The sequence below is a fragment of the Haliotis rufescens genome, unplaced genomic scaffold (assembly GCF_023055435.1).
Source record: "Haliotis rufescens isolate VD_foot unplaced genomic scaffold, xgHalRufe1.0.p SCAF_66, whole genome shotgun sequence".
Classification (NCBI taxonomy): Eukaryota; Metazoa; Mollusca; class Gastropoda; order Lepetellida; family Haliotidae; genus Haliotis; species Haliotis rufescens.
In genome coordinates, this window is record NW_025964357.1 from 75,482 (window position 1) to 90,740 (window position 15,259).

General features: G+C 41.0%; 1 protein-coding gene across 1 annotated transcript; it reads right to left on the reverse strand.

Moving 5' to 3' along the window:
• Positions 1-265: 265 nt before the first annotated feature.
• Positions 266-11,548, reverse strand: LOC124118188. Its single transcript, XM_046480302.2, has 2 exons — positions 8,531-11,548; positions 266-535 (listed from the first exon to the last, which is right to left on the reverse strand). The coding sequence occupies exons 1-2, from the start codon at positions 11,546-11,548 to the stop codon at positions 266-268; spliced, it is 3,288 nt and encodes a 1,095-aa protein (XP_046336258.2).
• Between the last annotated feature and the right edge of the window lie 3,711 nt (positions 11,549-15,259).

Consider the following 15,259-nt stretch of genomic DNA (forward strand, 5'->3'; position numbering starts at 1 on the left):
AATCGCATTGGATTGTTCTTCCCGATTTATCTTGTTACTTCAATAATCAGTGCTCATACAACAGCTGATAATCGTGTCACCCATTCGGTTGATCTCAATTGTTCCGATTTCATTTCAATCCCATACTGATAGCCAAACAAACGTTCCGCTTATGTCCAGTTAAATCTTTCAACGATAGCTTGACTACGGTGGGCCACTTTTTCACCATGCCTGATTTCGACAGCGTGCTATGGCAGTCAAGGCCCTCAGCGTTCCCAGGGGAGGTTTATCCATGTACGCTTTTCCGCCTCTGGCTCTCCTTCCCAGGGTTCTTCAAATGTCCAGGCACCTCGACCACTGTTTTTGGTCGTGCCCTGGTAGCCGGTGAGGTACTGGTTTGTTGTCCTCCGAGCTCTTGCCAGCGGCAACCCCCTTGACCTTCCGGTGTGGCTCTAGCATCTATAATAAAGAAAGAGGGAAGGTCTAGTTTCTTTTCTACTGATCGGGATGACCGTCCAAAGGGGTTAGACAGGAGTGTTTGTGCATTGGCTAATTCCTTTGCACAGAGCCACATCAATCTTGAGAAGTTTGATGGTAGCGACTCTTTAAGTGCCTATGCTTGGTTGAAGAAGTATGAAAAATTCACATCCCTGAATAATTATTCAGAGGAAGGGAAGAAAGAGGCCTTTAGTCTTTGGTTAGTGGGAAAGGCATTTAAATGGTTTGAGGCAATGGATTTTGAGACATATTTTTGGGAAGAGGTGAAATCTGCTTTCCTAGATAGGAACAAGTAAAATTCTGTTACGATTTATGATAGATTGGATAAGTTATATCTTAGAAAACAGAAGGATTGTGAGAACTTTGAGGACTTCCTGCAAGACCTCGAGCATGAGGAAAGGAGCCTTGAATGTTTAGATGACGATTTTGTTAAGGACGCTGTGATCAGGAACTCTAGGCCTCAAATAAAACAATTCATCTTGACTAAGCCACATGAGACCAAGGATCAAGTCCTAGAAAGTGCAAGAATAGCAGATGCTGCATTTGGACTGGCCACATCAGAGAATGACAGACTTGTGTCTGTTATAGAGGAGCTAGTTGGACAAGTATCCTTATTGACCAGTGCGGAAAATACTCAAACAAGAAGGAACATTTCATACGAGCATCAGGATGACTCTATGTACAGAAAGCAGTTCATTAAAACTGCGACTGAGTGTACTGATGACCAACACCCAGTGAAGAACGGGGCACAAACATTCCATCAATATCACAGAAGTGGTTGTGCATCAACACATGTTGATATCAGGGACATGAGTGACAATGATGTGTATTCTCATCTATTGGAAGTGAGATTAGATTTCCTATAACAAAATGAGGTGCAAGGTCGGTGCAGATGGGAAACTGTTAGATGTGTTTGGCATATCTACAATTCCTCTTACAGTTGGTCAGCTATGTGTTGTACAGGACTTTCAGGTCTTTTACATTTATCAATTGATGTGTTGTTAGGATTAGATTTCTTGAGAAGCCAGAAGGCTTACATTGATATTAGCCATAATAGGTTGACTTTGTGGGATGGACTTACAGAGACAAAGTTCATTGCCTATTCAGATAATTCCAACTTTGTTACATGTATATGTGATGTGGTACCACCACCACACGCCGAAACTTTGTTGCCTGTGTACGTTAATGTCCCAGATATGAAGTTAGGTGTTGTCGAGCCAACTGAGTCTATTGCAGAATGGTTACATGTGTGAGGTTCTAAACATCTCACTTCACCTGTCAGTCAAATAGCATTGTTTAGATCGATGAACCCTACCAGCTCAGCGATTATATTACCTGCGATAGTAGCGATAGGTGTGATTGAAGAAGTTGATAGTGCCAACGTGTATGGAGAGTTAGGAGACAGTGACGCCATACCATGCCTATTAGGTGACAGGAATATGGATACCCAAATATGAAATAGAAGTTGATAAGTCGTAGAGGAATGTGGTACAAGGTCCGATACGCAGGTGTCTCGAAAAAAGAAGGGGTCCTAATTGAGTTTCTCCCTTCAGAAATTGTGGAGGATTTCCATGTCAAAAGAACAATGGCAGGGAAAGCGAAGAAAGAAAAACATCAACAAACAAATAATAAAGTAAACAATGGAACTGCCAGTAAGGAAGAGTGACAACCATATAGGTATATGATATATTGAGGATATGTAGATCCAAGGTTATAATAACAAGTTGGTTTTAGTCCCAAGTTATAGTGTCATGTGTCAAAGCTAATATGTACCCAGATAGAGAATCGAGGATGATAATGAAAGCCGTAGAGGTAACATTCCTACGCAGATATGAAATGATGAAAAGTTGTAGAGATAACATGCCTATGCAGATATGAAATGATGAAAATCGTAGAGGTAACATGCCTACGCAGATATGAAATGATGAAAAGTCGTAGAGTTAACATGCCTACGCAGATATGAAATGATGAAAAGTCGTAGAGGTAACATGCCTACGCAGATATAAAATGATGGTAAGCCGAAGAGGTAACATGCCTACGCAGATATGAAATGATTGTAAGCCGTAGAGGTAACATGCCTATGCAGATATGAAATGATGAAAAGTCGTGGAGGTAACATGCCTACGCAGATATGAAATGATGAAAAGTCGTAGAGGTAACATGCCTATGCAGATATGAAATGATGAAAAAGACGTAGAGGTAACATGCCTACGCAGATATGAAATGATGAAAAGTCATAGAGGTAACATGCCTATGCAGATATGAGAGATTACTTGGATATTTACGTTCTAAAGGACCCTTGGGCTTCGCACTTAAGGTGATGATGACACTACTGATGATGTGGAACTCAGTACCATTGACGACATGCATTCCGGATATCTATCTCTGGGGTAATACCTTCAGATATATGGGACGACTTAACGTAGGAACAGACATGGTATCATACGTTCACTACTGAATTGCCCAAGATCTCTAACTATCCGATTCTGCTTAGAGATATGTATGGGAATATTAGTCTTTAGGCGAATCGCTTGTCCTGTGATGAGAATATGAGGGCTATTGTAAGGATCACAATAAATGACAATTCATCCTAGATCAAAAGTACCATTCACATTTCCATCTCCATTCTCATTCTCAACTCATCATCATCAATTATCAATAAATACCCTCTTTTGAATTGGAAGATTGACTGCAAAGGAAAAGTAAACAATCATAAGTTTGCAGTTCAATATGTAAACAAAACAATGTATGACAATTAGTAAAACAACAAAAGTTGACAAAAGACATTAAATTGTGCCAAAATAATTGCAAGAGCATTTGCACAGAAAGAATGTATAATATAAAGTTATATGATGTAATTTAAATTGAAAATACTTGAAGAAAATACAACTTCAAATTTAATAGAATGTAAACATTAGTGATTGAAAACTGAACACATTATCTGCAGAAAAGTTACAAATACAACATTCTGGGAAATAAAATTGCTGTCGAAATATATTGACAATGGCATAGAAATACAAATGCATGACAACATACCATTTTGATAGACCCATATTCTTTTCTAACTTTTACTTCTTTCTTTTTTATTACTGACAACATAGGTCCTCAGTCTCTCCTTGCAGAAACTAAAACATATGCATGGCATGAAGTCTAAACAGAGTAACCTTCCTTGGCTAAACTCATTATCTTTTACATGTTAATTTGGAATGAAAATGAAAGAAAATTTTTAAACTTGAATAATTTGGAAAAATAAATAGAAATTATTTTAGAGATGTTATTTTGACCGTAACAGCTACAGACTGTATATTGAATTTTACTTATCGCATACATGACGACACTTTCAAAAGGGGTTACTTTGATCAGAAACATTATTCTTCAAGGTCAAATTGTTGGTTCTCAGACTCGCTCCAAGAGAGCATTGCTACCTTTTATTGGTGAATTCTCACACAATTTATTTGGTACCGCCCATGACAGTGCGTGAACATAATACGACAACATATCAATATCTTATCAAAAAGGATGAGAGCTGAAGAAGCAGCTTTAATGTGTCACAAGATTACCTTGGTTCGTACATGTCTAAGGCTAATGACAGGATGGACGGTTTGAAGCAAGGTATAATTGCGAATCATAATGAATTGACTGAACTGATAAAGGTAGAGGATGGTAAGATACGATGGTTTCAGGCCATGTATGCACATTGGATACAACTTGTTGCAAAGGAGTTACATTTTGCTACTATGGTTGAAAGAAAGATTAATCGGTTGAGCACAGGATTATATAAGTTATTACAAAATGTACTATCACCCGGGTTGATACCTTTCCGACATTTAAGGCGGGCTCTATCAAAAATAAGGAGAACATTAAAGGATAAATATCCAAATTTCCATCTGGTTCATAAGGATTTGCCATACTATTACACAGCCACCAAGGTACATTAAGTGAGAAAGGGCAGTATTGTTTATGTCACCATGATGTTATCAGTAACATCCAAGAATAGGGAAACACAACTTTATCAAGTTAAGTTATTCCCAATTCCTCTAAATCACACTTCTGGTGATGCCACAGTGGTTGGGGAGACAATACCATATATCGCCATTTCTACAGTTGACGAGACGTTTTTGGAATTCACAAGTGATCAATATGAACTTTGCACTCAAAATCATATGCTAATGAAATGTCACAATCTACCAGCTCAAAGATCATTTCAAAATCCTTCATGCAATTTGGAACTGTTCCTTAATGATATTGACTTGGTTCATGAAGTTTGTGAAATTTGACTTGTTCCAAATGGTGCAGGTCATTTCATGTTTGAACTAAATTCTGGTGACCTGTTGTTATCCAGAATTTCCAAAATTGTCTACTCTTGTGCAGATAAGACCAGGATGATGAAAGGTTGTAGTTTGTGCGTTATACCATTGTTGTGCAACTGTAGAGTGGATGGAGACGGAATGACAATACCACCTAGACTGACAGGATGTCATGAAGCAACCACCAAAACTAATTTCAAATATACTCTGAATGTAGGGCTACTGAGACACTATTTTTCGGCAGATGATCCCAGAGCAGAAGTGGAAAATTTCCTAACGGATGAACCTGCTAGATATGATATTCCAGCATTTCAAGTGGCTAACCATACCTTTTTAAAAATAATGGGTGATGATAAACAGATGAGCATTAGTCTTCGTAGAGCTGTAAAACTCGCAAAATAAAACAAGATAATCTACACTGACCCAACCGATCATATTTTTATGAATAACTGGAGATAGGAGAGACTCAGGAAGCTCATATATGACTAAGGGATGCTTCTTCGGACTGATGCTTCTTGGGACTCATATTTTTAACTATCTACATGGGTATTGTGTCAAGAAGGTTAAGTGTGCTAATTTTTACTAATAATAACCTAGCAAATATCAAAGCAATGTTTGATATTAATATTCTGTTCTATGCAGGAGTTTTGGTTATCTTTGCCACAGCAGTGCACATTATCCAGAAGCGAATGAGAAATTCTAAGACCTATTCGGAAATAGAACTGGCATCAGAACTAAATGTACTCACGTTACCTTGGCCACGATTCCCATTAGTCCATTATATCTTAGAAGTTTAGGAACAAACATGTTTTTCACAATCGATCTCTATTACAAGACGATTGGTAAAATTTGACATGATTCTGTCATGAGGATCTAACAGGCCGAGTTTGATACATACTATCACTAATGATGGATGAGGAATACATAGCAAGTGTTTCTCTGATACATGGGAATGTACAATATGCCATAGTTGTTCATGAATCGGGTAGACCTTCTGCTCCACTACCTTGCACCACCGCTACTCAACAACTGCTGTTAGGGATGTAAAGTTAATTTATCCATCGGTTCCGCAGAGACCAGAGAACATTGAAATGTCGCAATTTTAGGAATTTAAGTGATCTCAGACATACTAGTGTCCTGTTGTATTAATGTTGATGTTATATTGTATTCAAAATGTTATTTTTACGGTATGTTTTATGCTGATTATACTTACCTGTATGCATGAATATATTGTATAAAGATGTGTGTACTTACAATTTGTAACAAATTGTATTGAATTTCATGAGAGAACATAGATCTGTTATATGTTACAGGTATGTTGAATAAGGTGCATTGCATTGCATTGCAGGTTTTTTAATTGATTGATTGGAAATGTATACTGTATTGGTAGATGCAGACGTCATATACAAAAACATTTGTGAGCAGTTTTACCGATAGAAATATGTATGTTGTTGCATGTTTGATGACTTCAATACTTGTTGATGGACTGCATAGAAGATAACTGTCAAATGAAACATTCGGTAACATTCTACAAAAATGCATGTCCAGAAATTTAACACAAAGTTGATGTTGTGTTGATATGAAAAGAAAATTGTAATCTGTTGTATACAGTTTTAAATTGATGACAAGTTGTTAGTTGGTGTTGAAAAATTATTGTGATTATTTTATTAGCCTGAAGAAAAATGCTCATATGTCTATACATATCAAAATGTTAAGAAAATGTTTTTATTAACAATCTGCATCTACCGAAAAACGAAAAATAATTCAAAGAAAGAATTGTTTGATTATGCCTTTACAGCCTTGACATATAGGTACAACCCTAGACAGATCCTATCTGAGACATTACCTGTAAAATGTCATTGTTTTTTCTGGTCCTCCGATGCATAGACACAAAAGTTGTTTCATAATGATATCATAATATTGTACTACTAAAAGTTATATGTATGTATATATGTATTTGCCATAAGAATTCGTTGGTCAATTGCATGGGACATGCTCTACAACAGGAAGGGCATGTATAACCAGGGTATTTTGGGAAAAAGTGTTTTTAATATTAATCTAAAATGAGGTTTATGAATTCCATCAGGCTTTAGGTTAAAATACAAATTGGACATGTGAGAGGTGACTGTACTGGCTGAGGCTTCGACCAAGAGGTCAAAAGGTTATCGATTCTATTGCTCTTAGGAACAATTTTTCATTAGTAAAAGGAAATAGCAGGATCTGGTCTTTCAAGTACAAGAGAGCAAATGAAAAGATGGTATAGATAATCAATGTTGAAGTGACCAAATATTGTATGAATTATTGCTTGATTGGTATAACGACTTCGAAAAGATGCTTGTATTGTTTCTTTAATCATCATAAACCCGTAGTACAAAAGGGGTAAAAAACCTGTACATGTCAGCACTTGAGTAATGGTGATAAGACCTTTGAGTAGGTGTAGAAACCACTGATTTGAAACACGTGCTTTTTCCGGAAGTTTGAAAAAAAAGGTAAGAAAAGATAACTCTTATTGACTTAGATAGAAAGTGAAGCGTCCGTAAAATATTGCCTCATAGGGGGCAAGACACTACCCTTCTGATTTTGCATGGAAATCACACACAATTGAAATGTCGCTGTAAATGTCACATATCTCGCAGACACAAGTGGAATTAAAACAAGCAAACAAGGTTCACAACTGGACGGTTGTAAGTCACACACTTATCGTTCTTGTACACACGAATCGCGGCTTTGCGGACAAGGTTATCTTGTCCAGGAAACACAGTTTCCACAACACCAAGAGGCCACTCATTCCTTGCACAATTGTCTTTCACAAGAACAACATCTCCTTCTTGCAGGTTAGGCTGGGAAATCTTCCATTTCGACCTGGTTTGAAGACTCTGCAAGTAGTCAAGTCTCCATCTTCGCCAAAACTCTTCTGCAAGTGTCTGGACATACATCCACTGAGACTTGCATATATTTTTGACATCTAGAGACAGATCAAAATTTGGGGTGTGTGCCGTTTTTTGAGTCAATAACATTGCAGGTGATAAGATCATCGGTTGTTCAGGGTCAGTTGAGATGGATGTGATAGGTCGAGCATTGATGATTGCCGTCACTTCAGCCATAAGGGTAGAGAGTACTTCATGGGTCAACCGTTTTGTGTTCAGGAGCATAGCATCAAGTATTCTCCGAGAAGTCCCAATCATTCGCTCCCATACACCTCCCATGTGAGATGAGTGAGGGGTGTTGAACAACCAAACCACACCATTGTTGTACAGGAAGTCTTGCACAGGCCCATCTTCTACATTAACAGCAGTGACATTAAGGGATTCAATAGCACCAATGAAATTTGTTCCCCTATCAGAACGGAATTGCTTGACTTCCCCTCTTAAGGCAATAAACCTTCTGAGACAGTTTATGAATGGGGAGCTTGTCATTTCTTCAACGAGTTCAATGTGTACTGCACGTATCATTAGGCAGGTAAACAATATCGCCCATCGTTTGCTGTTTGCACTACCACCTCTTGTACGACGAGTCACAATTTCCCATGGTCCGAAAGCGTCAACACCAACATAAGTGAATGGTGGGCATGGCACCAAGCGGTCTGGAGGCAAATCTGACATCATTTGAGTTTCTGGTTTTCGTCTGAGCCGATTGCACGTGACACACTTGCTGATTAGAGATGACACCAGTCTTTTTGCCCCAATAATCCAGTAACCTGCCGATTTCAGAGCACCTTCCGTCAGATGTCTTCCTTGATGTCTTACCCTGTCATGGTAGTGGTGTACAAGAAGCTTTGCAACATGGTTTCCCTTGGGAATGATAATGGGATGAATCTCACAAGCTGTCAGTTTGCTGTTCTTCAGTCTTCCTCCTACCCTAAGAACGCCTTGTTCATCTAAAGCAGGTGAGAGGGACAAGATTGAGCTTTTCCTTGGAAGTGGCTTCTGGTTTTGCAGACACATGATCTCCTCAGAGTAAGCTTCCCTTTGGACTGCTTTGACAATGAAGACCTCTGCATCCTTAAATCCTTCTACATTTCTGAAGTCTTTACACTGGTGCCAACCAACACATGAACTGTTAGTTTTGGTGAAGGATCTTGCGATGTGTTTCAGATGTGAGATTGTCTTTACAAGTCTTTTCCAACTAGAAAATCTCGTAAAGCGATCAGTGCCCAGTTGTTGCGGCACAGCTGTAGAGACTGAGGTTTTAGTCGACTTGAGTTCAGCTCTAACCTCTTTATCATTGTCTGGGTCGACAAGCGAGAAAAGTTGTGAGTCACACATATCAGATGTATCACTTTGGCTCAGGACATCAGGTCCTCTTAACCAAAGGCAATCACTGTAGCACAATGATGTCACAGACCTCGTTGCTTGATCAGCTGGATTTATGTTTGATGGCACATAGTTCCACTGTTTTGGTTGTGAAGATTGGCGAATTCTGTCAATCCTGTTTGCGACATACACATGGAATCTTCGTTTCTCATTGCATATATAACCCAATACGACGCGGCTGTCTGTGAAAAAATGCAGGCATTCTGCCTGAATGTCAAGCTGCTGGAGTAGGACCTCTGCCATCTCTGCAGATAGAACAGCAGCACACAACTCTAACCGAGGTATGGTATGTCCATGACGTGGGGCTACTCTGGACTTGCCCAGCAAGAAACTCAGTGTACTGGTGCCATTGACGTCGTACATCTTGAGGTAAGCAACAGCACCTATTGCTTCCTTCGAAGCATCAGAGAATATATGAATCTCTTTGGCAAGGGAATCAGACATTGAGATTTTTGAATAAGGTCTTGGGATGACAACATTTTCAAGATTCTTGAGGGTGTCACACCAGTTCTGCCACTGAGATAAGTAAGAAGAGGGAAGGGGGTCATCCCAACCAGAGGTTGTTGACATTAGTTCCCTAAGCAACAGTTTTCCTTTGATGACAACTGGTGCTGCAAAGCCCACAGGGTCGTAGAGGCTGTTTATGGTAGACAATACCCCACGCCTGGTGAAGGGCTTCCTCTTGGCACAGACTTGGAAGGTGAAAGTGTCTTTGTCAATATCCCAGGATAGGCCAAGGCTTCTTTGAGGCGGAGGAGTGTTCGTGTTGAAGTCCAAGTCCTTGATGTCCTTGGCGAGGTCCTCCGCATCAAACGCAGCTAGCACAGTTCGACTGTTGGAGGCTATCTTGTGTAGTCTTATGTTACCCCCATGTTGGAGCGCACTCTGGGTTCTCTGAATCAGATCGATGGCTTTTTCCTCTGTGGGGACGGACAGCAGTCCGTCATCAACATAAAAGTCATTCTCCACGAACCGTTTCACATCAACGTCAGCATTTTCCACTGATCGTCTGAGACCATAGGTAGCGACTGCAGGAGAGGGTGAATTCCCAAACACATGAGCAGTCATTCTGTACTCAATCAAGTCTTGGCTTGGATCATTATTTTTGTACCAGAAGAATCTGAGGTAGTCACGATGAGATGGCTTCACCTTGAAGCAGTAAAACATTTGCTCCACATCTGCCGTCACTGCAAAGGATTCTGTTCGGAACCTGAGAAGGATTCCCAACAGATTGTTTGTGAGGTCAGGACCAGTCATTAGGACACTGTTCAGAGAGACGCCATTGTACTTCGCAGATGAATCAAATACACCCCTGATTTGTCCCGGTTTCTTGACATTGTAAACACCAAACAAGGGCAAGTACCAACACTCTTGATCCTTTTCCAATGGAGGGGCTATTTCTGCATGTCCCTTGTCTCGCTTTGTTGGATCTTTGTGCATGCTGGAGTCCAATAGTTTTGCTCGATGAATGGCATGGAATTTGTTGCATGGCAGCCTGGCACGATCTTGTCGAAATGGTAGTGGAGCAGTCCAACAGCCATCACTATCCTTTGAGAATTCGGCATCCATAATCCTCAGGAATTGCTTGTCTTCAATAGACAAAGTCTGCGTTTCGTCAAGTCTTGTTTTCTGAAAGACACTCTCCCCAAAGTCATTTCTCTCTTTGACTTCAAAATTATTAGGACAGGGCTCCATGATTGTCGTTCGACCATCCCTGAGCATGTGAGTCTTGTTAACTATTACCACATCCGGTTTGTGTACCTGCCCGAGACAGACTTCCCCAATTATTGCCCAGCCAAGGTGCAACTTCTGGGCATACGGTGCATCAGGCAGTCCAATGCGCTGATCAAGTACATGATGAGCTGAAAGCAGGTCACGTCCTATGAGCAACAGAATGTCTGCACCTGAATCAATAGGTGGGATGTACTCAGCAATGTCCCTTAAGTGAGGATGATGAATAGCTGTTTCTGGAGTAGGGATCTCCTCTCGCACATTTGGAATCTCATTACACTCTATCAAGGTAGGTAAATGTAATGACGAGGACCCGTCTAAGGCTTGAATGACATATCCTGATGCTCGTCGGCCAGACATTGTCACACAACCAGCACAAGATGAAAGTGTGTATTCAACTTCATCTCCATCTTCATGAAAATTATCAAAGAACTCACTTTTCGCAAGTGACCGGTTGCTCTGATCATCGATAACAGCATATGAGAATAAGTACTGTTCTGGACATCCTTTTGGAAATACCTTGACTAGCAGAGTCTTGGCACATGACTTGCCGCCAACCAAATTATCACATATCTGTGTGCAAGCTGACATCGTTATTGGCTTCTCTTCATGATGTGACGCCGACAGAGCAGTAACGTTTCTCTCCCCTTCATGCTTCCTCAGCGAAGTCCTGCTGTCTGCAACTTTAGCGGAGGTTTCTCCCTCATTGTAACTGTGCATGGCGGTAGCATGATGAACACTCCCACAAAAGAAACACTGAATGCTACACTTGCATTCACGCGCAGTGTGCTGAGTAGATTCACAACACTTGAAGCATATTCTATGCTTACCAAGAAAGTCCTTTCTCTCACTCAGAGACAGACGTCGGAACCCCTTACAATAATTAAGAGTATGTCCCTCCGATTTATCGTGGTAGGGACAGAGTCTAACTCGTTCCGTAACATTGTCTTTCTCCCCGATGTCAGTTTTCTTTGACAACAGTTTGAAGTTTGGGTTGATATTCAAGGGATGAAATTTCTTTGTGGAATTTGGCGCTGACTGTGAGTCATAAAGAAAGCTTGGATCATTTCGTATTCTAGCCTGTCTGCTTATGAATTCTGAGAACACAGAAAAGGGAGGATAAGCAACATGATACCGTTCCTTGTAGTTGACTGCTTCATTTGTCCATTTCTCTTGAAGAGCGTAGGGAAGCCTGTTCACAAATCGGAGTCACGCCCGCTGAAGAGTCATAGTATGCCAGAAGGGCTGAGTACCTCTGATTGTCCTTCACAGACTCAATTTCGGACACAATGTCTGCCAGGTCATAGAGTTTATCATGATCTTTGTTGGAAAGTTTAGGGAAATTAGACAATTTTTTCTTGAGTGCAGACTCCACAAGCTCGGGACTGGCATATCTGTCTCCCAGTCGTTCCCAGATCTTCTGAAGGCCACGAAGCGAATTATGAGCATTAGCAGCACGGATACTAGCAGCTTGTCTGCTGGACTCCGGGCCAAGCCACCTGACCAACAAGTCGATTTCCTCCTGCGGAGACACATTTAGTTCGTACATAATTTGTGTAAAGCTATTCTGCCACACAGCAAAATACTCTGGCTTATCGTTGAATTAACTCAGCCGAGAGAGGAGGAGGTCTTTCCTCATTAAATATTTGGAGAGTTCTGAACACAAACCCAGTTGGTTTGTCACATGTCCCGATGCAGGGGGAGCTGTCATGTCTGGGACATAAGGTTCAGCTGCAGGGTTGAGCACACTATTTGGTGGAACAGTACCACGTTGAATTGTCGAGGCCTCTGGTGCATGTACTTGCCTTGGTTGAGTATGGGAGTCGTCACCATGGTTATGGAAGGACTTGAGGTCATGAACTGTGTTGCGATTACTCTGCCCGGCTTTGTGAGGTGTACTCGTACTTACGGGTATGTCTTGGTTCTTGGACACAGTTTCAACCTGGTCAAGTATCCTAGTTTCAAACTCATAAAAGGTTTGTTGGTTTTCCACAAATTTCTGAATTTCTTCGAGCTTCGCCGATGTCTGGGAAGAACGGTCGTCTCGCCTTGATTTCTTGTCAACCTCCAAAACTCCCTGCATAGCTTGTAATTCTGCCTCAGCTTCATGTACTTCACGCTGTGAAGTAAGAAGTTTCAGGTTCACTTCCAGTTCAGCTCGCTGTTTCTCCATCTTTGCTTCCTGTTCAGCGAATTTCAGTCGAATCTTGGCCGCTTCAGCCTTTGCTTTTTGTCTCATGAGAATAGAACTTCCACTTGAATGAAGGCTTTTGCTTCGCACAGAAGCTGATTCTATCCTGTCAGTGTTTGTCAAACTAGTAATTCTAGCATTAATGTCCTTCAGTGCCATCTGCACCTTATTCAAGAGTGAATCTGCAATGTTTTGATGTGCAGCCTGTACTTGTGAACTTTGCTTCCTGTTCAGCGAATTTCAGTCGAATCTTGGCCGCTTCAGCCTTTGCTTTTTGTCTCATGAGAATAGAACTTCCACTTGAATGAAGGCTTTTGCTTCGCACAGAAGCTGATTCTATCCTGTCAGTGTTTGTCAAACTAGTAATTCTAGCATTAATGTCCTTCAGTGCCATCTGCACCTTATTCAAGAGTGAATCTGCAATGTTTTGATGTGCAGCCTGTACTTGTGAACTTTCTTCAGTGCCAGTTCGTTGTAAATATGCAAAGAATTCCAAATATGTTTCCTCATACTTCCCGTATTGACAGTCAATATTTGCACGCACACTGGTTAACTGTCCCAAATCATCATGTGTCGAGTGTGAACAGGCACTCTCTGTTTGCCTTGCTAGTTTGGAAAGTTTGTTGACATAATTTTGCACGTTTTCTTGATATAGTTCGTAACCTAGCTCCGTTAAACGTCTAGATCCTTTACGTGATTCCATAGTGTAATACTCACGCACAATTCTTGGAAGAATAATGTATCAATGGATCGTATGTCTTGTGGTCATCGGAGCGCTGTGCCTCATATACGAGAGTGGCGATGAAGGTTTTTTACTATAACGACTTCGAAAAGATGCTTGTATTGTTTCTTTAATCATCATAAACCCGTAGTACAAAAGGGGTAAAAAACCTGTACATGTCAGCACTTGAGTAATGGTGATAAGACCTTTGAGTAGGTGTAGAAACCACTGATTTGAAACATGTGCTTTTTCCGGAAATTTGAAAAAAAAGGTAAGAAAAGATAACTCTTATTGACTTAGATAGAAAGTGAAGCGTCCGTAAAATATTGCCTCGTAGGGGGCAAGACAATTGGAATCTGATTAAGGATCTCTTGGTAAATTGGTAATACCATTTTTGACATAGTATCTGGCTTTCATCCTAGGTTCATGAACTATGTTCGATTGACTGATGAATTAAGAAAGTTAGCCGAGTTATTTTAGACAAGAGGAGTTTGATAGCACAAACTGAATCTGCCATTTGGAGATTGGAAACTAGCTTCTGTTGAAATGAGTGTATGAGTCATTTCGGTATGACTTGAAACATTATTTCGGTAGGGGGAGATAAAATTATCATCGAGAGTATTTTATGAGTTGCCCGGGAGTGGTGCAGGAATTCGGAAACTCACAGCTGAACAGAGAGGTTCTCTCCTATGATGTACGCTTCTTTCCTACAGTACATACAGTACTTGTAGGCCCTGCAACAGACCCTGACGCCCATCAGCATCAGCCATGTGCCCTGTGCTATACAGACGCCCTTACAAGCGCTGCCCACTGCGCCTATACCAGAGTCTATTCAAGCGCCTATACAGATGGCATCCATCCACCAGACAGCATCTCTGAATGCACCTTTCCTTGCGGCTCTCCGAAGTGCGCCTCTACAGATGCCTATATAGATGCACTCTCTACAACCGATAGTGGATCGGTTGCCTCCCAATATTCTCTGTGGACACTCCAGCAGGTGGGAGACTGGGTCGATTCTGGAAAAATTGGTTGATCCTCTATATCACCAACATCATCAGGCAGGGGTACAAGTTGACACTTATAGACATCCCACCTCTCTCATTGTCCCCCATAGTGGACTTTAACCCCCTAATCAACAGCAGCTCCTACACTAAAACATCACATCGCTGCTGCCCAAAGAGGCTGTAGAGGTTGTACATGCCCACTCATCCATCTTCCTTGTCCCCCAAAACGACTCCAACAAATACAGGATGATTCACGACCTTGCCTCATTCAACAGATGCTACCTGTGGTGTGCACCTTACTTCAAGATGACCACGCTCAGGCTCCTGCGGTCCAGGATCCAGACACACAATGTGCTCATCAGCCTGGAATTCGAGAACGCATATCTACATGTCACCATTCATCCCGATGACTGGAATGGAAGATCAACGTCAGGAAGTCAGAGTTGACACCCTCATTCCGCCTTCAGTTCATTGGCGGTCTTTTTCCGACTGACCTTAGCCTCCTCTCTGTACCC

Excerpts from the sequence above, each read along its gene's own strand:
- LOC124118188 (XM_046480302.2), bottom strand. The coding sequence starts at position 11,548 with ATGCACAGTTACAATGAGGGAGAAACCTCCGCTAAAGTTGCAGACAGC. Across the intron at positions 536-8,530 it reads TACACCACTACCATGACAGG|GAATTAGCCAATGCACAAAC; the intron begins GTAAGACATCAA and ends CTCTGTGCAAAG.